General features: G+C 33.8%; 1 protein-coding gene across 5 annotated transcripts in view; it reads right to left on the bottom strand.

Moving 5' to 3' along the window:
• ADGRB3 (adhesion G protein-coupled receptor B3) overlaps nt 1–26,950 on the bottom strand; it is a 747,311-nt gene that overhangs the window by 303,318 nt on the left and 417,043 nt on the right. For all 5 annotated transcript variants that reach the window (XM_050787501.1, XM_050787503.1, XM_050787500.1 and 2 more), the window contains 2 exons: nt 20,222–20,324; nt 6,657–6,700 (listed from right to left, as the gene is read on the bottom strand). In XM_050787501.1, the coding sequence (XP_050643458.1) occupies nt 6,657–6,700; nt 20,222–20,324 (147 nt within the window). The remainder of the gene's footprint in view (nt 1–6,656; nt 6,701–20,221; nt 20,325–26,950) is intronic.

Genomic DNA, 26,950 nt, shown 5'->3' with positions numbered 1-26,950 from the left:
GGAAACTCTAGAAATAAAAAATGACAATTACCCAAACTTAAAACTCTATGGATAATTAAATAACAGGTTAGACAAAACTGAAGGCAGAATTAATGAACCGAAAGTAAGTTAAAATAGATAACTGGGAGGGGAAAAAAGTAGAACTATGGAAGAGAGATTATGAGGTGAAAAGGATAGGAAACAATATTATTCAGTATTACAGATGAGGATGATATTTCAAAAAGTGACAGAGAATTTCCAGAACTAATGGAGATATTGATCCTCTCTAGCCTTGGGCATCTTACCCTGACTCTGCTTGCAAATATTTTCATTCATTTACTTCAATATGATGTATAATCAATATTTTCTGTATGACAAGATATAAAAAGTGCTGGAAAGCACTGTTTTGGCAGGGGCTGGCAATTTTTTTTTTTTTTTTTTTTGTCTATAAAAGACTAAATAGTAAATATTTTAGAAGTTGCAGGGATTATGATTTCTGTTGCGACTCAACTTTGCAGTTGTAGTACAAAAGAAGAAATAGACAATACATAAACAAATAGGAATGACTGTGTCTGATAAAATTTTATTTACAAAAACATGCAGCAGTCTGTATTTATGTCACAGGTTGTAGTGTGCAAACCCCTATGTTAGATGGTCAAGGTGAGAATTACAATAAAAAGCACATGGTGCCATTTGATTCCCAATGTTAGCCCAGAGAATTTGTGTTGAGGGCACCATGCAGCATTTCTTGAACTTTATAGCTCATGCTAATGGACATAATGGGTTGCTAATAATATTAGAAGCACTTATGTAAACGTTATCAGTTTAAAAAGAATCACTTATGTGCTAATAAATGTAATAATACACCTTTAAGAAACTAAGCATTTAAGATTTAAAACCATTAAATCTATGATGTAACTTAAAACATTCTAAGATAATTTTTAAAATTTTGAGAAATTAAAAAGAAAAATTTACCTGAAGAAAGCTGAATTATAATGGCTTTATGAGAAAACACACAATTGCGAATATGAAAAAGCTTCAAAAAGTAGTGTATAGTGTAAACAGAAAAGCAAAAAGTAAAAGCTTCATTTAGTTTCATGTCAATAAATCTTTAATTGTATTTCTATTTTTTTAGAAAATTAAATTTTTTCTATTGCTTTTTGTAATATTTTTAGAAGAACAGGGTTGCTTTGCAAATAGAAGCAAACATTTTATCCACAATAAATCTGAAAACCAAGAACCATTCTAAAGTTTGGCATTATTATCTTTGATTATAATATAAATTTTCTTTTTTGGAGATCAGGTAAATTTTACTTTAATTTATAAGGACTAGTATTTTGATAATGTAAAGGTCTAGTATTTTCAATTTTTTTCAATGTAAATATAATCAAGGGACAAAAGCATAACATAGTTTTATAATATTAGATAATTAATGATTGGACTTGAATGGATAATGGAAAGTTCTATGGCATTTTAACATCTTAGATGCAAATTCCAAAAATTTAACTTATCTCCTTCTGCAGTTCTGCAACATACTGACTGTGAATATACCTACTGAGGCAAGGTTACAAGTGTCAGCCAAAATTAGTTATTTTGTTTTACCCCTCTAAGTACAGAAAAGAGCAACTACAATACCTTAGGAACTATCCAGTAAAATGGAACATGCTGGCACCTAGAACATATATTGGAGATAGAGGCTGCACATAACAATGTTAATTTAGAAGACTGAACATCATACGTTTGTCATACAATTGGGATTTCTTTCTAAAGTATCGACTGCGATAATGTAATCAGTTACATGTTAACATGTAGTAAACAGACCAATCTTTGCTACAAAGGTAACATAATTTCTTGAAGTTAAATAGTTTTCAAATCCTATCTATGGTTAATTGAATCACCAGGAAATTCTAGAAATAGTTTCCTACTGGAATGATGGCTATACGTTGTTAAATATTTTTAATATACAGACTTTTTTTTTTCATTGTTGCTCACAAAAAGGCTTCAGTTAGGTAATTATGAGTCTGTAGAGGATGTTTCCACATTTCTTTCCAAACAATGAGACCATGGTATTGCTGTTTTACACGGTTACTATTCTTGGTTTATTTCTTAATTGCTTAAATGAAGTCTCCAACAAGACCTCTTTCTTGTTCTTTTTGCTCCTGTATCATACTTGTAAGAAAATTATTTTCTGTCCATCTTAGTTTGATCCAACTCTATCCCAGTTTGAACAGAGCCATATATAAAACAGCTTTATCATTTGGTTATTCCCTGCAGGGAAAGGTTGGCTATCCAATAATAGTAACACTTTGTGTCAGTATTTAAAATTTCTAAGAGGAACATATTTTTCTTAAGGTATATAATATTGTGTCTTCCTAATATATAGATATATCAATCATCCACAGAGCAAATAAAATGATGTCAACTTCCCTGAAATAAGAAGATGAGGTTGAAGTGTTAGTTTTATGTTTGCTAGGATTTATACTGTGAGGTAAACAAAATTTTGACTCCCAGGATGAATGATGAAGGGAGAGAAAGATATTCTGCTTATGAATAAATAAGAATAATGGAAGCAAAGGAGAGAAATTGTTCAATTATTTAACTTTGAGAGAAAACAAGCCAGTGGCAGTCTCAGTCAAGATATGACGGTTGCTACTCCCAACTCCAATAAATCAATTTGAAATGAAGAAAAAATGGCGAAGTCTGGTCCTTAGAAGCTTTTGTTTTCAATGACAAGATAGGTAAGTAAATTACAAATGGATTGATGAAACATTTTCTGAAAACACGTAGTCCTTCACAGACTGGACAGTATTAGATGGATAGTTACAAGATCCATAGAGAAAGACCACAGGCTAATTTAAGGGAGGGAGTATAGGTTTTCCAGGAAATGTAGTCACCATGCATGATCTAATACTCAAAATCCAAATTTAGAGTAGCTCAAAGAATGTGCAAATTATCAATCACTCAAATGATAACTTTGTAAGCCACTTTAAGAGAACATTTAACTAGCTCTCTTCCTAGTCACATACTCTTTCTTTCTTTCTCTTGCCTGATTGCCCTTTCCAGAACTTCCAATACCATGTTGAACAGGAGTGGTGAGAGAGGGCATCCTTGTCTTGTGCCGGTTTTCAAAGGGAATGCTTCTAGCTTTCGCCCATACAGTATGATATTGGCTGTAGGTTTGCCATAAATAGCTCTTATTATTTTGAGATATGTTCCATCAATACTTAGTTTATTGAGAGTTTTTTGCATGAAGCGGTGTTGAAATTATCGAAGGTCTTTTCTGCATCTATTGAATAAAAAATATTCTCCTATTTAAAATAAGTCTACGTCTGAAGTGAGAAAATTACTTTGAATTTATTTCGTGCGTCACATACAATGAAGCATTTTCAATATCTTGTTAATTAGTGAGCCAAAACAAAACAAATATATGTTTCTAAATTGTCTAAAGATGCTTTGTCTAATGATCGTAAAATAAAACACCTTTGTTTGAGATAATCTGGGTAATAGATTATTCTTGGAAATAAAATTAATTGTTTATAATAGATCTTACTACTGTAACAAGCTGAAACATTCTTCCATCAAACTTCCAATGTTAGGTCTAATAATTGCTAGAAATATTTATCAACTGATAAAATCAAATAGAGATGGGAATAATTCTTAGATAGAAAATGTACTTAGGAAACATGCAAACATTCATTCTTTTACCAAAATAGCCAATAAATATTTATCGAATGTATCCTACATGCAGGTATAGTAGGCACCAACAGTGCAGTGATGAATAAGAAAGACAAAGTATTTCTTTTATGGTGCTTACTTTCTTGTGAGGAAGGCAGGTGGTAACCAAACAAAAATAAGAAAAAGGAATGCGTGCTGTGAAAGTATAAAATGGGGTGATATAAAGAGAACGACAGGGCAACATTTTGGGTTAGGTGGGCAGAGATATCCTCAGGGAGAGATGTACAACGAGATACACAGAAGCACAGATTATAGACTAAAATTAATGATAAATCATGCCAGTAGTCATCGACATAGAGAATAGTAAATCAACTTTGATATACCTATACAATGCAGCAGATACAAGGAATGAAATATAGGAAGTGTAAAACAAATTTTCCAAGATATTTGTTGAATTTCGAATTGGGATTGTCAAGTGTTCATACAACATAAAAACATTTATTTAAAAATAGTGTGAATGTCTATGAATGAATACATACGTCAATGTATAAATGGATATACGAAATTAGGAACAACAAAATGTAAATAGGAATGATCTTAGAGATCTGGGTGGATGTGGAGGCCCAAGATGGTGATGATCAGTGGGGTTCTTTACATTAACAGTTCTACTTTAAAGTTTTACAAGTAAAAAATACTCGTGCATTGCTTTTGTAATGAAAAATCAATTTTTAAAATTAAAAATAACAGCAACTTGATAAACCAACATTAAAGCACAACTTCTAATTTGAACTTTATTACTGCAATCTCGAAAATAAGTCAGCCTTTTTCTGTTAAAAAGAAGTAGCACTATCTCTTCACTATTAACTATATTTACAGGACCTATACTCAAATTCAATATCATTACATCGATAAAACTATTGTGTATATATAAATATAGTCAAAATAGAAGAACAAATGTGAAGAAAGGAAACAAAGTTGTCTCAGCCTTCATTGTTTAAAGCTCACCCAGAAAAACACTTTCAATAATGAAACAATCTAGCGAAAACTGTGATGGGAAAGGAGTTTTGTCACAATGGGAAGGTTTTTGATCACTTTCTGGATACATCAAGAAAACATGAACTACACTGATCCCTTGAGATTATCTTCTTTGAAAGACAACTAAACACATTTCCTCTCCCTGGGTAGTTTTCTTCAAGGACAATTTAGAAGCTGAATTTTGTAAAGCTGAGACATTCTTCGTGATGGCTAACAGTCATGTTATCGGCAGATGTTAGGGAGGTGTGATTGATTCCTCAGGTGAATGCTGACCTCAGAAACCAATCGTTTTATACATTCAACGTAACACCTTATACTGTCTATGAAAAGTAGCCAACAGGAGGCACAAAATAAGGGACTATCTCTTGTAGTGTCCCTTTAATAGTCCTAAGGAACTTTTGGAATAACTAACACTTTCCCCTGTTTAGATCAACAAAGAAACAGATTGTACCCAGTAAAAAAAATAATAATAAAACTACATCAAAGTTGCTTCTTATTCACAGAGACATGGAAACTAAAATCAGGAGTGGCACATGTATACATATGTAACAAACCTGCATGTTGTGCACATGTACCCTAGAACTTAAATTATAATAAAAAATAAATTAATAAAAAAGATAGCACATGTTTCTCGGGCAGAAAATATTCAACTAGATTTTTATAGCATTTTATTCTTCCCTTGGCTATATAACACGCCAAGTACACCTTAGATTATACCACCAAATTCTTCTCTGGCTAATGGTAGAGAGAGAAAGCTTGCAAAAATTTTACTATCATGGATTTGTCTGTAAAGTTCCAAAAAGAAAAAAATAATAATGACATCAGTAAGGCTATTCAGCTCATGTTATCACCAGGGCAATTTGGAATTCTCTGTACTTAACTATTGTACTGGACTAGAAGTAGAGGATACCCAGAGTATCAGAACGTACAGCAAAAAGTGTGTTTAATATTAATTGTAATTTAAACTATATCAGCATCCTAGGACTGAGAAAATTGTCCGAGAGTTCAATCTTTTCCTAGAGATTCTAAGAATGTTCCTCTTCTAGACTCTCTGGTGAGAAACAAGTAGCATCACAAAACCTCAGATGTAGATCATATCAGGGGTGAAGAACACCAGGAAAATTCGTAGAATACATAGAGTCCAACAATATGGTGCTTCATCTGACAGCATATATAGAGTGGTATTAGCTTTTGGGATTGATTGATATTTATCTCCCCTCATGCAAAATCAAACCAAACCAAAAAATAAAAGTTGTAACCTACACAAGTATTTAAAGTATAGGCATCTAACCAAGACTTAACTACAGATTTTTCTGCTCTTTGAGACATCAAAATCTCATAAGATTATCAATAAAATAAAGGTGATTTTGATGAGCTATATTGCGATTACTTCTACAAACAAACAAACAAAAAACATGGAAGAATCACTCACACTTATTTAGTGCAATTATTTTTTCTGCCTGAATTCAAAAATATACAAATACAAAATTAAATGTTATTCAATGTTTTTATGACAAAACAATTTGGAAGGACCATATAAATATTGCATTACTCTGATAACAGATTCAAGGTCATGTGAGTAATATATTGGCTAAATGACCATAGAGCTTGCTATTTTATTCTGCAATGCTAAGCTGAATTACTAGGGCAAGATGTAAAGATGGCATTCGGGCCTCTATAAATTCTAAAATATCAGAGCTTTTAAAAATTCCTCATGGAATTCACATTGCAATGTGCCTTACACATTAGGTAATGCAATCCTATCTTGAGATGTAATCTGATGGCATCATTACACACAAACACATTCATCATGCTGTACTGAAGATTCAGAAAGAGAATGTTTTTTTTTTTCTCTGAATGTAACATCTCACTGACTTATATTCCTGTTAACTAGCAGGCAGCTGAAATAACTTAATGGACTTTGAATATTTAGCCCAAAGTAATGTAGGAAAACATCTGTCACTTACGTTTTGGCGTCATCCCACAACACACAATAGGGATTCAAAGTACCCTAAAAAAAAGCAAAGAAAGAATGCATATATCTTGAGTACATATTATAAAAAGATTGAAGGATTATGTGAAATAGAAACAGAATGGAAGATTTCTTATCTTGTGGTAAGAGATACTTTAATGATTTATTTTCAATTATTTATAAGAAATTCACATTTCCTTTCTCATAGATTTAGTGACCCATTTTATAAAGTTCTATGAAAACAGTATCTTTATTCCAAACACTCTAACTTGTATTTAGTTTTCCTGGAAATTAAAAGTGAAGCTTTCATATACCATAAGTCTATATTTTGATGATTTTGATTTTATACTTATGTCTCTAAAACATTAGTTGCTAGATTACTTTCTTTGAGATCATAGTATTCATAATATTGAAATCACAGTGACATATCTTATAGTATGCACATGTATAATCATCACCACTACCTCCTCGTCAGCCTCTAGTTGATGTTTCCTAGAGACAAGAGGTGTCCATTTCTTGAGTTTGTTGACTTGCAATATCATCTTAATTAGCATATTATATTTGTATAGGATAATGTCTAATGAAATTTTAAGTGAAAATGCTAGATTTTAAATTTATTTCAATAATTGTGAATTGAGTACCTGCCGTGACCTTCAAGATAACACCATGGGTTTTTCACACTGGATTATTCAATGTACTTCAGTTTTGAAGAGTTCTAATATATTTAGATACATGTATCTACAGATTCTGTCATACGCCTGAAGAATCTTCTCTTATCCATTAAACATACACTGTTGGTTTGAAGTCCTCTCATCCTCCACATGACTAATTTCCTGGAGCATACACTTTTAAAGTGTATTTAGGCAAATCACTCACTTGAGTCTGACCTGTGCACAGCAAAGCACTACCACTGCCTCTCCAAATCAGGTGCCCTCTTCCTAATAATGCAAACTAAGATCGTATTAGATATTTGGGTAGACTCTTCCTGAGCTAGATAGGCATTACTCATACATGGCAATCTCTGCTGAGCTTTTAAAATCCTGATTTTGGCATCCCACACATCCAGTATTGCTTTTAAGTTTTGTGTCATTACAGAATTAAAAAACCAAACATGATTATCTATGTCTTCATCCAACTTAGTTACTGATAATAATAATTAACAGACCAAGGCAGTTAAAAGAGTCCTGAGGCCGGGCACGGTGGCTCACGCCTGTACTCCCAGCACTTTGGGAGACCGCGGCGGGAGGATCACGAGGTCAGGAGATGGAGACCATCCTGGCTAACACGGTGAAACCCCGTCTCTACTAAAAACACAAAAAACTAGCCGGACGTAGTGGCAGTCGCCTGTAGTCCCAGCTACTCAAGAGGCTGAGGCAGAAGAATGGCGGGAACCCGGGAGGCGGAGCTTGCAGTGAGCTGAGATGACGTCACTGCACTCCAGCCTGGGTGACAGAGAGAGACTGTGTCTCAAAAAAAAAAAAAAAAAAAAAAAAAAAATATATATATATATATACAGTACTGAAACAGGCCACTGCCTTCCTTCCACAGATGGAAACAGTCCCTCATAGACAGTAAGCTATGACCCAGCCCTCAGGCTTCAGTGTTGTCTACAAATAGTTAATCACTGGAGTGTATCTGGGAAAGAAATATCTTTGAAAGTCCAGAGAAGCTCTTTTGGAGGTGTGCCTTTCTAAATGTTGTTTGATGGGTCCATTCTAAATTTTTGCTAGAAATAAATAGTAAGATCGCTGTTCTAAAACATATGAAATTAACTCAAACCTTACATATTATTCATTTTAATTGGTACATGACTGACTAATATTGCAGCATCCCAGTTATTCTAAAAATTCCCTGAAAGACCACATATCTAAGGTATCTTGGATATATTTTTTTAAGCAATCAGAAAATGCATTTGGTTTTGTTTCCCACTCTTCCTTTAAAATTTATTTAGTAAAAAATGATCTTTTTCTTGCTTCTGGATGGAAATTTAGTCATAATTTGAAAACAAACAAACAAACAAACAAAAAACCAAACTCCAAAGTTTTGAGTCACTCTTAAATAACAGGCTTTGGTTGTCACATTAAATCACGATCGTCATGTCATTAGCAATTGAAAATGATCTGTTACAAACAATAATCAAAACACAGAACCTGATTGAATGTCAGATCATCTTCCCTCCTCCAGATGAAGGCCTGGGCGGAGGTGGGGCATGACTCTGCCAGTGGCCAGGGTGGTAGAGGGGTGAGGGAGGGGAGGTAAAGGAAGCAAAAGGTTTTCACCTGCCTGCTAAGGTCCAAAGCCAGTTCTGAGCAATCTGGCCCTATTTGATGATTTATGTTGACTCTTCTCACTGAGACAGCCAGGTGGGAAGGGCTCCCTGACAGAACCTCCAAGGCCTGAGCACTGTGAGGAATGTGCAGTTGGGTGAGCCTTGGGAGGTTCACACCATTTGCAGGGGAGGAGCCTGGCCTCTCCTCTCCTGGGGTGGAAACTGGAATTCAATCAGCCAGGCAGGAAGCCAGCTAGCAGGACTCTGGCTTTGCGGAGGGTCCCTGTTTTATTTTTATCTCCTCTTTTCCCAATAAATTCCATTTTTTTTTTCTCACCCTTCAAAGTGTCTGGAAGCCTAATCTCTTGTGACCATGTAATAAGAACCCGGCTCTTAGCTGAGCTAAGGAAAAAGTCCTACAACATCGCCAGCACTTGGGTGGATTCTCAGAAGACTCCCTTGCTGAGCCCCATTGGTAGTCAAACCTCTTGGGGCCTCTCCTGCCGGGTACTTCTTACCTCCCTGCAGCTTCTTTCCTTTGATGGGGTGGGGTCTTATTACGAAATGCTCATATCTCCCTACACTATGCTCCTAAAGTATAATAACACTGTCTTTCCTGAAAAAAGGTCATAGTCCTATAGAAGTAGATGAGAAATATACACATGGAATGTTCCTATAGCAATCCAAGCAAAATGTTTACATAAATATCACTAGCCATAGTTTACTAAGTAAAGAACAAATGAGGGAATGGAGCGTCATGGCCTATGCTAGTCAGCACAAGTTTCATAGACGAAATAGGTTATTATCTGGTTCCTACAGAAGGCATAGATCTAGATGTTCTAAGGAAGGAAAGGGGAATGGTGTATTAAATTTGTTTCTTATCTATCTTATAAGATCCTGTCTAGTCTTACCTGAATTTTTCATATAGCTTGTGACTTTCTGATAAATCCACAGCACCGCCAAAATGCTGTCATAAAGTTATGCTATATTTACCTAGGGCTTTGTTCAAAGGAGCTCAGATAACCTTATAGAAAACAAATTATCCTTGTAACATCACAGTGAACAGTATGGGAGCATGCATTTCAAGGATACAGAAACCAAGTGCAGCTGAGGAACTTGCGATAACAGATCCATTAAATCTAATTGGCTGATTTTAATGAGGTATAATGTAGGATAAATCTTTATATAAACTGATATAAGATACTGACTTATAGGCTTAATATTTCACAATGATTGTTCACAGTAGGGCCACAACAACAACAACAAAAAATAGAAAAGAAACAACATGTAAACTTAATTGTTTGGATACTTCTTTCCTTTTTATCACCATAAAGAAACTGATTTATTCTTCAAAAAAGGTTTCAAAATGAGAAATGCTTCTTCTAATCTTTTTCCATGACTTTGTCAACATTCAGTTTTATTCTCCATGTTCTTCACCCCTTACTTCTTAGATCCTGCTGCATGCTTCTCTTTCTTTTTGTGCTTATGGAAATTTAAACACCATACATGTGAGCATTATTATAGGTTCCAAAATGCATCATTCAATCTTAGGTTTCACTACACATTCTGGGATACACACCATAAACATTTATTCTAGTATGGTCACCAATATGTGAGACTGTGAGCTAAGGTCAATAGTTGGAACATTTGAAGTTTAGAAAAATAAGCAGAACAAACAAATGAGAAAAAACTTAGTACCTGAAAACACTAGTCACTTAAGCAATTAGAATGTGAGATGGAAAAAAAAGTAACCTATGATGAATGGATTCTAAATATTAAAAAAAAGAAAGCTGGCTACAAGGTTTTGCTGAGTAAGTGCCTGTAAAATATTTGTTATAATTTTCATTTACTTTCCTCAAAGGGACTCTGTTACTAGATCTGTTATGAGGAATTTACAGAAATTCAATAACGGGAAATAGCCCAATATAAAAAAATGTAATGGCAGGGCTAGAGGAAAAGAGAGAAGCTAAGTACTAATCTGTAGAAGTAGATTTAACAAATGTAGTAAACTAAGAAAACAAAAATTCTCAGGTAAACAAGACAGATGGGTTAAAGAAGATTAATTTACCAAACTATCAATAAATAGTATATATTGACCTACCAAATGGTAATACTGCACATATTTGGAAACTTTTGAAAAGGAAATGCTATTCTTGACAAACATATTTTTGGCAAAACAAACAAAAACTGCCACTCTTGGTTCCATTCAAAACAGCATAGCTGAATTCTACATGTTTCTACTTACTCACTTTTAAGCATTTAAAAAATTCACCACTGCCCAAATTTCTAATTGCCGTAGATGTTCTACACACCACTCTCGAGTGTCTTCGCTATTTTCTTTGACTTCTCTCCTCTGTTCCGTTATCAACCAAACAAATATATTTACTTAATAGTAGAATATATCACTAGATTTGCCAATGTATTTCAATGGGTGGTTCTCCCTTTTGTTGGACTGCATGACTTTTTTTTTCTTATTTATAAAATAGATGATCTGGACATCTTTTCTAGCCCTCACTCTCAATGATTCTAGAAATTCATTTTATTCTTTCAAAACTCTCTCCTAAGTCTTTTTAAGGAAATACTCAACTATGTTATATTACCCTCACAAAGTGCAGAAGTCAGAAGAGATAGCAGGCAGATGATCACAAGTCTGACCATTCTGCAACCATTCTGAATTCATTTACTAAACACCTGTTACATTCCAAGAACCATTCAAGGCACTGTGATACAAGGATGAGCAAAACTAAGTCCCTGCCTCATGTATTTCACCATAGTGAAGGGCAGAGAGAGAGAGGTATGACTAGGTACGACTAGGAAAATAGAGTGGATAGTACTTTTGTTTATTAAGAAAGCTTCATCAGTAAGATTATCTTTGAGAAGAGATCTGAAACAAGTTGGTTACAGAAAAGATAACAATAATATCACAATACAAATGACCAAGTTTCTATAAATTTTCCCTGGTGTTTTAAATTTTAAATATATTCAATGCATATGCTACCTTAATCACACTCTTGCTATCTTAATGATGCTTTCAAAGTGTTTCTCTGGACCTACTTCAGAATAAACTGGGATGAATACAAAAAATGTGGATTCATTGGCAATAGGAATGTTAAGGTTGAGGCTAAACGTAGAAATCTCCATTTTAATAATGACAATCTTGCCTCTTCGTAATTTTTTTCACATCAAATTTAGAGCATCATTGCTCATGATACACATGGCAGAAAAAACATGCTGAAAACATTTAAACCTACTCGGTAATTTTGAAATAAACAATGCATTACTATTTATCATAGTCACCATTCTGTGCAATAGATCATTAAAGCGTGTTCCTCCCGTCTACTGAAACCTTGTGAGGTGATGGATTTGTTCATTACCCTGATTTAAGCATCCTATATTGTAAACATATATCAAAACCTCTCATTGTACCCCACAGGTCAATACAATTATTATTTGTAAATTACAAACACAATTGCTTAAAAAAAGAAATAACGTGGTTACTCTATTTTTACTCAGATGTTTGAATGCTTGGTGGTCATATGCCATAATAAACTACTAATCTTGAAACTTCAGAACTTTTTTGTACCTTCACAGCCTCCTTGAAACAAAAATAATCTCTTTTCTGTGGAGGCAAAGCAAGTAAATAGGCAAAGCAGCTAAGTGCAGGATGAAGGGCAGTGACTTCATCATAACTATTTGACATTTCCAGTGCTCTGAGTTAGATGTTACAGAATGAATTTTTCTGTCACATTGTTCAGTGAGTTGGACATTGGTCTCTTGAGTGTAGGGGAGAAAGACTCTTCAACTGACACTGTATTGTCTGTCTTTAATTTCCTAAATCTTAGATGGCAAGGCATTACTTTAAAATGACCTGGATTCTAAGTTTATCCTCTCTTTCTTTCTCCACTAAAGATTAATTGTTATTATTGTATGTAACTACCCAAATAGATTTTGGAGATTCCTCAAGAATATTTCCAGTTTGCATAACTGGATCTGCAAAAGACCAATTCATATCTTGTGCATATATTTATTTATTTATTTATTTATTTATTTATTTATTTTGAGAGAGAGAGTCTCACTCTGCAGCCCAGGCTGGAGTGCAGTGGAGTGATCTTGGCCTACTGCAACCTCTGTCCTCCGAGTGCAAGCCATTCTCCTGCCTCAGCCTTCTGAATAGCTGGGATTACAGGCGCCTGCCACTGAGGCTGGCCAATTTTTTTTTCTTTCTTTTTTTTTTTGTATTTTTAGTAGAGATGGGGTTTCACCATCTTGGCCAGGCTGGTCTTGAATTCCTGACCTCATGATCCACCCGCCTCGGCCTCTTCATAATTTTAATGATATTTTAGAAGGACACATTCAAAAAATCTCAGGAATTGCTAAGGGAAGTAAGACATTAGTAGATGTAAATTTTTCCACAGTCAAATCTATCACAGGTCACTAATAGTTGATCAGTGAGAGGGACCCATTTCAGGGTCATGTCTTTTAACATATGAACAGTTCTACAGGGCCTTAAAGAGTAAAACACCACACAAGGGGATGCAGCAGTGAAAAAGTACAATATAAAACTCAACAGGAAGTAATCTCCTGGATGTTCTTCTCTAATATTTTCTCAAAGTTATGATAAGTACTGTTCCATATTTTAGTATTTTAAATGATACTTAGAAGGAGCTAAATCTGGGTCTTATGTTCAGTTTTTAAGGGATAGCTGTTGTGTACCTAAAGCCTAAAAAAACACATTGAGAATACAATACTGAACTCTTACTTGTTAGGAAGTTGGAAATGTAGATAATTTGGATGGATTTTATGAGGATTCTCATCACATTGAAAACCAGATAAACTAAGATGGAATGGAAAAAAAATGGCTTTAGCTAAAGCAGAATTACATGAAGGCCACTGAAGTGAGAAATGTAGAATACTGTTTTTATCAGGACGAGTCCCATCCATGTTACATAGCTATTCACAGAAAGTTGGCAGCTATTTGATTGGAATACAAGGGGAGGACACATATTTAATATCACTTCTGCTATGTAGTTAGTAGCCTACATTAACCAGATGACACTATTTTTATAGATAGGATAACAGCTTGCTTCTCTAATTTCTGAGATATATCACTAACCTGTGTTATTTCCAGAGGAATACTTTCCACTTGTCATATGGGAAGCAGTAAAAAGTAGAATTATCACGAGGACATTTTTACATGTGTATCCTTCAAAGAAAATCATTGCCTCCACATATATTTCTCAGAGTGCCCTACCTGTATGTGATTACACCATTTCCAGTAATGGCTGCATAGAGTCTGGTGTACCTCTCAGCAAACAAATGGGTCTTCTAGAGTTAAAAATGTTCAAGTATTTATTATTAATTAATGTGGCAAATAACTTTAATAAATAAATAAATACAATAACTAGATTTTATATGGGTACAACATATAGCCTATGTCCTTTTCTTTTACATCCAAAAGGACTATAATAACATGCCCTAATAATAATTATATAGGGCTATAGCAGAGACAAGGGGAGTCACACAGAAGTTCCTCTTGACATGTAACACACATATGCCTTTTGACATGTACTCACACAAACATCCCTTCTGACTTGTAACACAACACAGTCATAGGTTCTGGGGATTAGGATGTAGACATTTTTGGAGGAGTCACTATTCTGCTTATTACACAGGCGTTGACCATGAGCCAAATCTGACCTGCCATCTGTTGTAAATTACTTTTATTGAAATACAGCCACACCATAGTTCAGTGGATGTGACAGAAGCCATTATGACTCTCATGCCTGAAATTCTTTACCATCAGACTCTTAACTAAAAAAGTTTGCCGACCCCCTGCTCCAACAATAGCACAATCATACTGAAATGTTTTTAAAGAATATCAATTATGTATTATAAATATAAATAAACTAAATTTGAAACATGAGAAGGATGTCTACTCAAGTTAAGAAATTTAGGCTATAACCAAAAAATGTAGCTAGAGAGCAATTTCTATCTCAATTTCAGTTGTTGGAAGGGCCTTCAATCTACTTGTCTAGTAGCATTTCAAGACTCTCTAGAAAAGTTACCAAGAACTGTAAACAGACAAAATATCAGAAACCACTTCCAAATGGATAAAGCTAGGGCAGAAAAGTAATTCAAAAAGTAAAGGCATATCAAACAACCCTTTGTGAAAATTACGGATGCACACACTGAACTTTTTAAAGTTTTGCCAAGTAATTTTTAAATCCTTAGGTTATTAACCTTTATATTCATGAAAATACCCACCGATGAATGTTGGAATTTCTTTTCATTGTTTCTCATGTTTATAATGAAGATACAGTTGTCACTGTGTTTTCCACTATGATTTACAAAGGTCATAGGGTCATGGTTAATTTTCATTTAAAATTACTTTATACACATAAAACAAATTTCTTTAATTTGTCAGCTTCATACTATTAGGATGCATGCAAATATGGCAAAGAAAACAAAACCTATAAGCCCAAATTCTCATTAGATCAATTTGAGAACTACAAACATAATGTATTATTTATGTCAACCCTGAAAGACAGCAGCAGCACCCTACCTACATCATTTGGAGTTGATGCCCAGAGGAAAAAAAAAAAATTAAAGTCAAGATGAGACTGCAGGCTGGTGTGGTCCACTCTATCTTTCCATTCGAAATGGAACTACATAAAAACTTCATTTGGGAAAAGTATGCATTTTCAGGCTTGCAAAGTTGATAGAGCATGAGATAACTAAAATACATTTACCTTCTTTTTCTTCTAACTCATCTTTAAATATAAAGATGTTATTCATCTTGGAAAGTCACAGTAGGCCTAGACCTGTCAGACACAAGGGATCCTAATAGTATATGTGTTTGTGTACATAGGGATCTATTCTATTGCACTCATTGGGCCTCAAGAATTATTTTCAATAAGATGATGAACTTTCCTTATGCATTATAGGTTCTAAAAATTTGATGAGTATAAATGTCACTCTTAAGTGATATAAAAAACAAATTTTTGGGGGGGGAGGAGAAAAAATTTGATATTTCTTGAAAGCCATTAATTATTATGCTTAAGCACTAAAGACCATATACCCTGACTTTATAAGTCATGACAATGAAGCCATCAGCCTGAAAAACTGAACTAAGCATAGTGTCTTACTAATTAATGACATAATCTGGTTAACGCTGCAATTGGCTTTGCTAAACACAATTTGGAATTGCTAGGTTCCATATTTTATTACCTATTCCTATCAGTTTCCAAGAGCCTTATTATATTTAACATATTGTAAATGCTATTTGTTAAAAAGTTTTCTGAGACACACTTTTAAAAGAAAATGTTAACAGGCTTTTCCTGTTAACTCACTGTAACTCACTATAACTACTAATTCCCATCTTCCTTTCTTTTTTCACAAGACATTTTAATAAAATGTAACTTTCAAGTTATTCTTTCCTGAAAGTACAATGGATACTTTTGATATAAGAAAATAGGTGAAAGTAGACAGATTTGATATTAGAGATACGCCATTTCTAAAAAATTTTGCAGGCAACAAAAATGGGCATGCATATGTATATACATGCATATATACATAATTGTATATATTAATATATATGTAGGTGTATATGTGTGGAGGTTGGAGGTGGGGGGTGGGTGTGTGTATATTAGTTGTCTCTTGTTATCCATAGGGGGTTGGTTCCAGAACCCCTTGCAGATACCAAAATCCATGTATGCTCAAGAATCTTATATATATTTGCATATAACCTATCCACATTCTTTCATATACTTGAAATCATCTCTAAATTGCTTAAAAGACCTAATACCGCTGGGCGCGGTGGCTCACGTTTGTAATCCCAGCACTTTGGGAGGCCCAGGCAGGTGGATCACCTGAGGTCGGGAGTTCAAGACCAGCCTGACCAACATGGAGAAACCCCATCTCTACTAAAAAATACAAAATTAGCCGGGGTGGTGGCACATGCCTGTAATCCCAGCTACTCGGGAGGCTGAGGCAGGAGAATCGCTTGAACCCGGGAGGTGGAGGTTGCGGTGAGCCGAGATCGCACCATTGCACTCCAGCCTGGGCAAAAAGAGCGAAACTCTGTCTCAAAAAAAAAAAAAAAAAAAAAAAAAAGACTTAATACCATAAGACAGTGTAAACACTATGTAAATAGTTTTGATACTGTATTTTTACCTTTGTATTATTTTTATTGTTGTACTGTTATTTTTAATTTTTTTCCAAATATTTTTCATCTGTGGTTGGTTGAATCCACAGATGCAGATACTGAGGGCCAACTGTATATATGTATGTGTGTGTGTGTATAAATATATATGTGTGAAAAAAATATATATATACACATATATATATATGAAGTTCAGGCTTTTTCTAATAAATTTCAGTCTGCATATTTAAGATCTATTTTTTCTTCACATTTCAGCTAACATTGTATTTCAAAATGAACCTTTTTTGTCTTCTCTTCAGTGGAAATAAACTAATCTCAGTACATAGAATATATTTTTATAAGATTGGTAATAACATTATGATATTCAATAAATAAACCACATATTCCCTCCCTTAGTGAACAGTAATACTTCCCAAAGTATTTCACAAAATCTAATTTTAGCAATAAAATAAATGTAAATACAATAAGCTTTAGAAATTCAAAACAGTAAAGTAGAAGGGTTGTATGCATTGTACAGACAACAGTGAGATGGACATTTTAAATAAGAGTCCAGAGCAGCCCAGAGAGGCTCAGTTGTGTGGTCAGTAACTGGAGGAGCCTCTGAGGAGAGGCACGATGTGCACGGCGGAGAGTCTAAACAAGAGCGCCTAGAGACTTTTTCTTCTCTAGCGTAAATTGTTCCTCTTTCTATTCTCCTCTCCCTATCTACTTTTTGTAACACATTCGTCTACATGTATACATATATTTTAAATACGGGCTTTCTAGAGTGGAGATAGTATTCTTGTGGGAACCTGGTCAATTCACTTACTCAAAATACTGAAAGACACAATTAATTCTAAGTGACTTGGGATAATTATCTCATCATTCTTCCATGCTGACTTTCATTGTCATTCCAGTACTAGCTGGTGCTTAATAAAATTTGTTGACTATGTTCTTTGTTTTCCATATGTAGAAAATATTTTTTGTACATGGTTTATATCTTTTGTAAATCAGCTGACAAAATACATTTCCAGAAGATAAAAGACAGACTCAAAGCTTAAATACGTTCATTTCAAAAAGTTTTATTATACTCAGATAGTGAGACTATTTCAACACTATTTTTGAGACTACTCTTTTTTAATTTATCAAAAAAGCTTCCTTTAACATGTTCTTTAAGTTCTAAATAATGTTTTAATCTTTATTTACGAAAGTCTTGTGATTCATTTGCACAAATGTTCTCTGCATAAGAAACAGAGTACACATTCTGACACTGGGTGCTTTTTCAGTAATTCTATAATCTGATACAGGGAATTAATCTCTCTTACTACTTTCTCCCAAAGCTTGTAACTGTAGATAAACAACAAAAACATGTATTTTCATAAAAAAATGTTGAATGCACAAATTCTTTATTCAAAAGCAAATGTTCAAAAGTTAAAAATGTCTCCCAGTTTTCAGTGCAGTGAAGAGATGAGGGCTATACTAAGGCATAAGCAGGTAGATATTGTAGAACTAAAACACGTTCTTAAGGTTAGATAGAAGTAGTATTTTGGCAAAAGTAGTAAAACACCTAGTAGTTTAAATATTAACTGCAATCTTTGAAAGTTATTGCAGAGAGATTTGAAATTTTTATTAAATAATCTAGGAAGCCTAGGGCATCTTAGTAAAAAGTGATTCACAGGAAAGATGATTATCATTTTTCTATAAAACTAAGGCTGATTTTTTCAGGAAATCAGAAACTACACAATAGTAGAAAATACACAAGTTTTATAGCCAAAAGAATGTGAGTATAAATTATGCTATGTCATTCACTAACTATATGAGCTTGGGAAAATGACTTAATCACTTTTTGCTTTTTTTTTTTTTTTTTTTCAATGTAAAGAAAGGTCAACTTCATAAAAACTTTGCAAAGAATAAAAATAAGTACATGTAAATCATGAGATGGGCTTATTTTAATACAGGAACTATGAAAGTACAATAAGGAAGACTTTCATAGGAATCACTTTCCTTGCTCCTGTCCTTCAATGATTTAAGTATTCGATTATTTAAATAATAAGTAGACACTGAAAATTTGTATAGAGGACTGAACAAAATCTGAAGCATTTCAGTTGTAGTTGGATAGATTTAAGAATGGGTTATTTTCATTCTGACATGAAAGACTTTGATTTAGACAATGGGAGCACCTAAGTAGTTATAATAAGCCTTCCCTGATCCTTGACTTAGTATTTCTCCCTTTCTTTTTTTTTTTTTTTTTTTTTTTTTTTTTTGAGACGGAGTCTTGCTCTATCGCCCAGGCTGGAGTGCCGTGGCCGGATCTCCACTCACTGCAAGCTCCGCTTCCCGGGTTTACGCCATTCTCCTGCCTCAGCCTCCTGTGTAGCCGGGACTACAGGCGCCCGCCACCACGCCCGGCTAATTTTTGTATTTTTAGTAGAGACGGGGTTTCACCGTGTTAGCCAGGATAGTCTCGATCTCCTGACCTCGTCATCCACCCGTCTCGGTCTCCCAAAGTGCTGGGATTACAGGCGTGAGCCACCGCGCCCGGCCTTGACTTAGTATTTCTACATGCCACCCACCCCACCCAGCACCCCCTTCCTCTGAATTAATCGTTCCCCTTTGCGCTGTTTATAACTTTTACTTTAAGTTGCGGCATGCAACTTAAATTTTTTCTTTCCTACCACATAGTGAGATCGAGTTTTATTTACAGATAAAACTCACCAATTTTAAGTATATAGTTTAATGCTTTGGATAGTTGTATACTACCATGTAAGCACCCCCACAGTTAATAGGCTAGTACTCACCTCACCTTCTCCAGTGCCTAGCACAAAGCTTGGTAAAGATGTGTGCACTGATAAATTATTTATCAACTATTATTTGGATAAATTGAAGAGAATTTTATCATGAAAAAAGCATAGAATAATCATTATTTGTTTCTTTATAATACATTTACTCATTTGGATAAATTGAAGAGAATTTTATCATGAAAGAAGCATAGAATAATCATTCTGTTTCTTTATAATACATATACTCATAACAAATTAATTCATTTGCAACTATAAAAGTCTAGAAAATGTATTCTGGTGTTATCAGTCAAAGAATGACTGTTAAAAAGGTAATTCTACAAGCAAGTCAATGCTCAGTGGATGGTACTTACATTAGCCAAATGAGCTAGTTCTATCTCCAGAAACGAATCGGTTGTTTTGGGTTCAGGCCTTATTGTGACCACGATGATTTTGGAATTAACGACAGTATAATTTCTGAAACAGAGTAATTATAATTAAAAGGAGAAATGATTGATGAACAGTATAAATTGCTACTACTCAATACATTTTGGGATGGTTTCAAATAAATGCATCCAAAGCACAAACATAAATTGTGGTATTACTCATGGAAAGACACATTTTGCTGCTGTAAAGAAACCTTATGTGGAACAGAAAACTTAGGGGAGAAAAGGCCGTTTTACCATTTTAGATGCAGAAAATATGAAAAAGCAACAGCACTAACAAGCTTTTGATTACTTAAATCTGATTCACCTACAAGAGTTATGGATTGTAAATTCAAATCTTCAGACAATATTTAAATGAATATAATTCATTTATATCAAGGAGGACCTAAGACTTTTGTTCTCTCGGAGATCAAATACTCTTATTGCAATGTGCTGTGTTGGTGTTTCTTTGATTATCCCAAAACATATTACAATAAATAATTGGAATGTGGAGTAACATTAGAGCAAATAGAGTTTAAATAGAAATAAATGCTCTTGCTAATTATTGACCATAATTTATTTCAACAATAGAGATTGATAGGCCACTGCTTGATCTCAATATTCTTAATCTAAGAAACACACTTTCCCTGAAATATCTTACCAAGATATTTCATTTACAGAGAAGTTTAAGTTATTTTAATAAAATCATATCTATAGTTTACAAGAAATTATCCATCAATATAAACATAAAACTGAACCAACCTTTTCTTGTATATGTAAGTTTTCACACAAAATATGTAAAATACGTAAAATGCTGCAGATCATGTAGTATTTAGAGATTCAAAGATGAGTGTGTGCATATGTGTGAATATATCCCTGTTTGGAATTTTGAAATAATAAACCACTTGCTCTTCCATTGGGCATGTACTATTCCGGGGAATTCACATTAGGTATCAATGACAAAATCATTTAATTTTTTTTCCCTCTTTTTTGTTTTTTAAGGTAGTATTTACAGATAAAACTCACCAATTTTAAATATATAGTTTAATTCTTTGGATAATTGTATAACTACCATGTAAGCACTAACACAGTTAACATAGACAAACAATCCCTCACTCTAAATAATTTCCTCAAGTCCCTTTTTATTTAATTCCCTACCCTTCCATGCTCCCAGGCAACCATGGACATGCTGTTGTTATAATTCTGCCTTTTCTAAGATTTCACTTTAATAGAAGCATACAGTATGTAGACTTCTAATTTTAACTTAATTCATTTAGCATAAAGTTTTTGAGATTCATTTATTTTGTTTCTTTCTACAATTGAGTAATATTCTATAGTACAAATACAAATTCTATGGTACAAATACAAAAAAAAATTATTGATGTATTCACCAATTAGGTTAAAACCTTTAGGTTATTTCTGGTTTTTAGCCTTTAGAAATAATAACTAATGATATTTGGCAATTACAAATAATTACCATACATATTTTATGTATGGATATGTATTTTCATATGTCTTAGGTGAATATCTCAGAGTGGAATTCCTTGATCATGCTGTAAAGGCATACTTAGTTTTATGTTACTGCCATATTGTTTTCTAAAGTGGTTATACCATTTAAGTCATATAGTTCTGATTTGGTGGAACCATGCTGAACCTTGCATTTTTTGAGATTTGTTTTTCTCTAATGAGATGGTTTTTGGCACAAGATTTCATCAGAAAAAAATGCGGAGTTATTCCGTGGTTGGGGGAATTTACTACATTTACTAGCAGAGGAACTATACACCTATTTCACATGGGTTAACATTTTTAAGTGCATTTCTCATGTATGCAGTAATGTCAAATAACACTTTTTTAAACACTCAGGAAGCTCAGAGAGAAAGCCTAAGAGTAAAGAGTAAAAAACAACAAAGCATAAATCTATTTTGTTTTTGTTAAGAGGAAGATTGTTGCAGACAGAGAGAGCTGGTTAACTGTTCTTTTTTTCATTAAATGCTAAATGAGTCAATTGAAGGTATAGTACATTTTGAAGGACAGAAAACTCAGCTCTAAATGCCGAGCTTCCTTTGCCAAATTATTCTTCCCTGTTTCTCTGTGAGTAAAAGTGATCAGAGAACCAAGTGAGAATAGAGAAAATTGACAAAGTTGAGAGGTGATCCTGGGTGGTTGATCATATTAGCACAGCTGACAGGTCTCCCAGAGAATGGTGCATACAGCTTAGAGTCAGGGGAAATACCCACTTGTCATTACCAGAGAAATTATGAACATTTCTCCTAGAGAACAATCAGTCCTCAACAAACAGATGTAAGTTCCTTTTTTGGATTAGCCTGAATGTGTTTAAGTTCTGGTTTGGTTTTGCAAAACAAAAATATTGATACTTCAGTCAAATTCCATTTGTCTCTTTATTCTGATTCCGTTTATAATCCTAGTTACCAGCTTTTAATAAAACCCAATGACTGCTAATTTTAATTATTATCAGATAATTATTATATTAGAACATACGGTATCTCTATTATATTTAAATTCCAGAAGTGAATACATTACTAGGAAACACAGATGTGGGTATTCTATAAAGAAGATTGCAATTTTGTTAAGATGTTTATGAAGCTCCTTGTGTGTCTGGGAATGTGGAGACTTTGGCCCTGAATGGCTGGTCTGTAAGGAGTAAAGTAGCTACAATAAGTTGTCTTCTGCAGGGTATATTACACTGTGTTAGGTTCATCAGCTGCTCAACTGGCCTGGTGGAGAAGTTCCCTAGAGGGCAGAATCAACCCTATGGCTTTTGCTGAAAGAGAAGGAGAGACGGAGAAAGAGAGAGAGGAACAAAGAAAGAGAGAGAGAGAGTAAATGTGTGTATGTTTTAATATATTTAGAATATATTTGAGAAGAGATATGTGTCAATGTATTCATGCATATCAGTGTGCTAATATCATTCATGTGAGTCCCTGCCACCTTGTGTCCCAATACAGTAACGTGCACCTACCTCTACCAAAGCTTTCATCGATACTACGCATGTCTTCTTCCACATAATAAGCTCAATGAGAGCAAGAATTTTATCTATCATTTATATGTCCTCATTTGTATTATTCTTTGGAACATTTTAATACTCAAAACATGTTTCAGCGTTTTGTTTAATAAGCAAATACTAAACAAAAATACAAAAATTTTAACAAGTTGATTTAAAATGCCAATACATGGTATTAAATGCCTAAGAAAGGGGAAATAAATAAGCAAATTTACATTATGCAATGGCTTCCTTTTTAAAAAGTGTATAGTGTACAAAATTGTCTTTAATTTATTCCGTCAATTTATTCTAATTTGCACAAGTGAATAGCTGGCTGCTGATGTGCCATGTCAGGCTTTGTGATCTGCTAATGCTCCCTGGCTGGCTGCACGTTTGAATTCACTGCTAGAAAAGCAGATCTGACAGCCAAATGGATTTCATGACTAAAATAATAAAATTATTTTCTGTCCTTGAGATTTGTGCTAGTTGATACATAAAACAATTTAAAATGTATAGAGTTAATCATTCAGTGGCAACCTAACTTAATCGTCACATTTTTCTGCAGAGTCTTAAGATGGTTAAGGCGCATGAACCATATCTTAAAGTGAGTATAAAAAGTGATTAAAAATACAATTCAGTTGTCTACAACAGACTCATTTTGTATATAAGGGCATGCATAGACTGAAAGTAAAAGTATGGAAAAAACATCCCATGTAAAAGATAATTAAAAAAGAATGAGGTTGGCGACACTTATATCAAACAAAATAGACTTTAAGTCAAAAACTGTCTCGAGACAAAAAAGGACACAATGTAATGATAAAAAGGTTGATTCACTTGGGAGATATAACAATTATAAATATATGTGCACCTAATGTCATAGCACCCAAACATATGAAGCAAACCTTGAAATAATTGAAGAAAGAAATAAATAGTAACAATATAATAGGATATTTTAATACCCCATTTTAATAACTAGACAGATTAACTAGATAGATTACTTAGACAGAAAATTAATCAGAAAACAGGTGATATGAGTAACATTATAGATGAATTGGACCTAACAGGCACATGCAGAACTCCATACAACACTCCATACAACAACAGCAGAATACACATTCTTCTCAAGGGCAGACAGAAAGCTTTCCAGTATTTACCACATGTTAAGCCACAAAACAAACCTTAACAAATTCAAGAAGAGTGAAATCTCACCAAGTATCTTTTCTGACTACAATGGAACAAAACTAGAACTCAACACCAAGAGAAACACTGAAAAATTCAGAAATATGTAGAAATCAAACAGCATACTCTTAAACAACCAGTGGATCAAAGAAGAAATCACAAGAAATATTAGAAAATATCTTGAGACAAGTGAACATGAAAATACAACATACCACACAACATATGCGAGGCAGCATAAAGGTACTAAGAGGGAAGTTTATAGCAGTAAACACCTACATTAAAAAAAAGAAAGATCTCAAATCAAAACCTGACTTTATACTTCAGAGAACTTGAAAAAGAGGCATAAACTAAACCCAAACTTAGTGAAGAAAGATAATAATACAGATTGAGCTGAAATATACAGAATAGAAAATAACAAACCCATGTAAAAATCAACAAAACTAAGAGTTGATTTTTGGAGAAAAAATATACAAAATTGGCAAACCCTTTTTAAAAAGAGTAAGTAAAAAGAAAGAGAGAAGACTCAAATAACAAAAACCAGATAAAAAGGAGACATCACAACTTCTGGCACTGAAGTAAATAGTATCATAAGAGACAGCTATGAACAATTAATTCTATGCCAACATACAAGATAGGCTAAAAGAAACAGACAAATTCTAAGGAAAATATAACGTATCAAGACTGAATCATGCAGAAATTTTATTTCTGAATAGACTCATAACTAGTAAAGAGATTGGATCAATAATCAAAAACCTCTCAATAAACAAAAGCCTAGGGGACCAGAAGTCTTCACTAGAGAATTCTATGACACGTTTAAAGAAGAATAAACACAACTCATTCTCAAAGTCTTCCAAAATATTAAAGTGGAGAGCACTTCCAAATCCATTATAAGAGGCCAGTATTACCTGGATACTGAAATCAGACAAAGATACTATTTAAAAAAAAAGAAAACTACAGACAAATATCCTTAATAAATATTGACACAAAAATCCTCAACAAAATGCTAGCAAACCAAATTCAGCAGCATGTTACAAAGTTTATATATCATGACCAACAGAGATTTATTTCTGAAATGCAAAGATGTTTCCACAAATGAGAATCAATCGGTGTAATACATCACATTTACAGGATCAAGGTCAAAAACTACATGATCATCTCAATTGATTTTTATTTTATTTTATTTTACTTTTTTGAGACGGAATCTCGCTCTGTCGCCCAGGCTGGAGCGCAGTGGCGTGATCTCGGCTCACTGCAACCTCCGCCTCCCGGGTTCACGCCATTCTCCTGCCTCAGCCTCCTGAGTAGCTGCAACTACAGGTTCCCGCCACCACGCCCAGCTAATTTTTTTTGTATTTGTAGTACAGATGGGTTTCACCGTGTTAGCCAGGATGGTCTCGATCTCCTGACCTCGTGATCCGCCTGCCTCGGCTCAATTGATTTTAAAAAAGCATGTGACAAAAACACCCTTTCATGAAAAAATCGCTTAACGAACCAGGAATATGAAGAAATTATCTCAACATAGCAAAGGTCTTATATGCAAAACTCACATCTAATATCACACTTTATGGTAAAACAAACAAACAAAACAAAACAGAAAAACCTGAAAGTTTTTCCCCTAAGATCAGAAATAAGACAAAATGCCCTCTCTTGCCAGTTTCATTCAACATAGTACTAGAAGTCCTACCAACAGCGATTAGGTCAGAAAAAGAAATAAAAGGCATCCAAATGAGAAAGGAAGAAGTAAAATTACCTCTGTTCATAGATGACATGACCTTATATGTAGTAAATCCTAAAGATCACATACAGACACACATTAAAAATCTTGTTATAATTAATGAACAAATTCAGTGAAGTTGCAGAATGCAAAAAAAATTAACACACAAAAATCAATTGGGTTTCCATACATTATCAATGAACAATCTAAAAGGAAATTAATAAAAGAATCCCATTTAAAAAGCATCAAAATAAATAAAATACGAGTAAACTGAAGGAGGAAAAAGTGTTATACATTGAAAAGTATAAAATATTTCTGAAAAAATTGAAGGGAGAGACAGATAAATGGAAGGAAATCCTGTGTCCATGAATTAGATGACTTAATATTGCTAAAATGTCCATATTACCCAAAGCAATCTATCCAAATGGTATTTTTGCAGAAATGGAAAAAAATATAAAATTCATATAAAATCTCAAAGAATTCTTGACAGCTGGAGCAGTCTTAAGAAAGAAAAACAAAATATTCTTTATTTTCAAGCTATATTACAAAGTCACAGCAATGATTTTTTTAAAAGTATGGTACTGGTGTCAAGACAGACATATAGACCAACAGAACAGAATAGAGTGCCCAGAAATAAATCCTCTTGTATATGGTCAAATGACACTCGACAAGGGTGCTAAGGCTACAGAATGGGAAAAGGATAATCTCTTAAACAAATAGTGTTGGAAAAACTGGATATCCGTGTGCCTACACCATATAAAAAACTTAACATAAAATGGATTAA

The sequence above is a fragment of the Macaca thibetana genome, chromosome 4 (genome assembly GCF_024542745.1).
Source record: "Macaca thibetana thibetana isolate TM-01 chromosome 4, ASM2454274v1, whole genome shotgun sequence".
Classification (NCBI taxonomy): domain Eukaryota; kingdom Metazoa; phylum Chordata; class Mammalia; order Primates; family Cercopithecidae; genus Macaca; species Macaca thibetana.
This window is presented reverse-complemented; position numbering and strand designations above follow the sequence as displayed.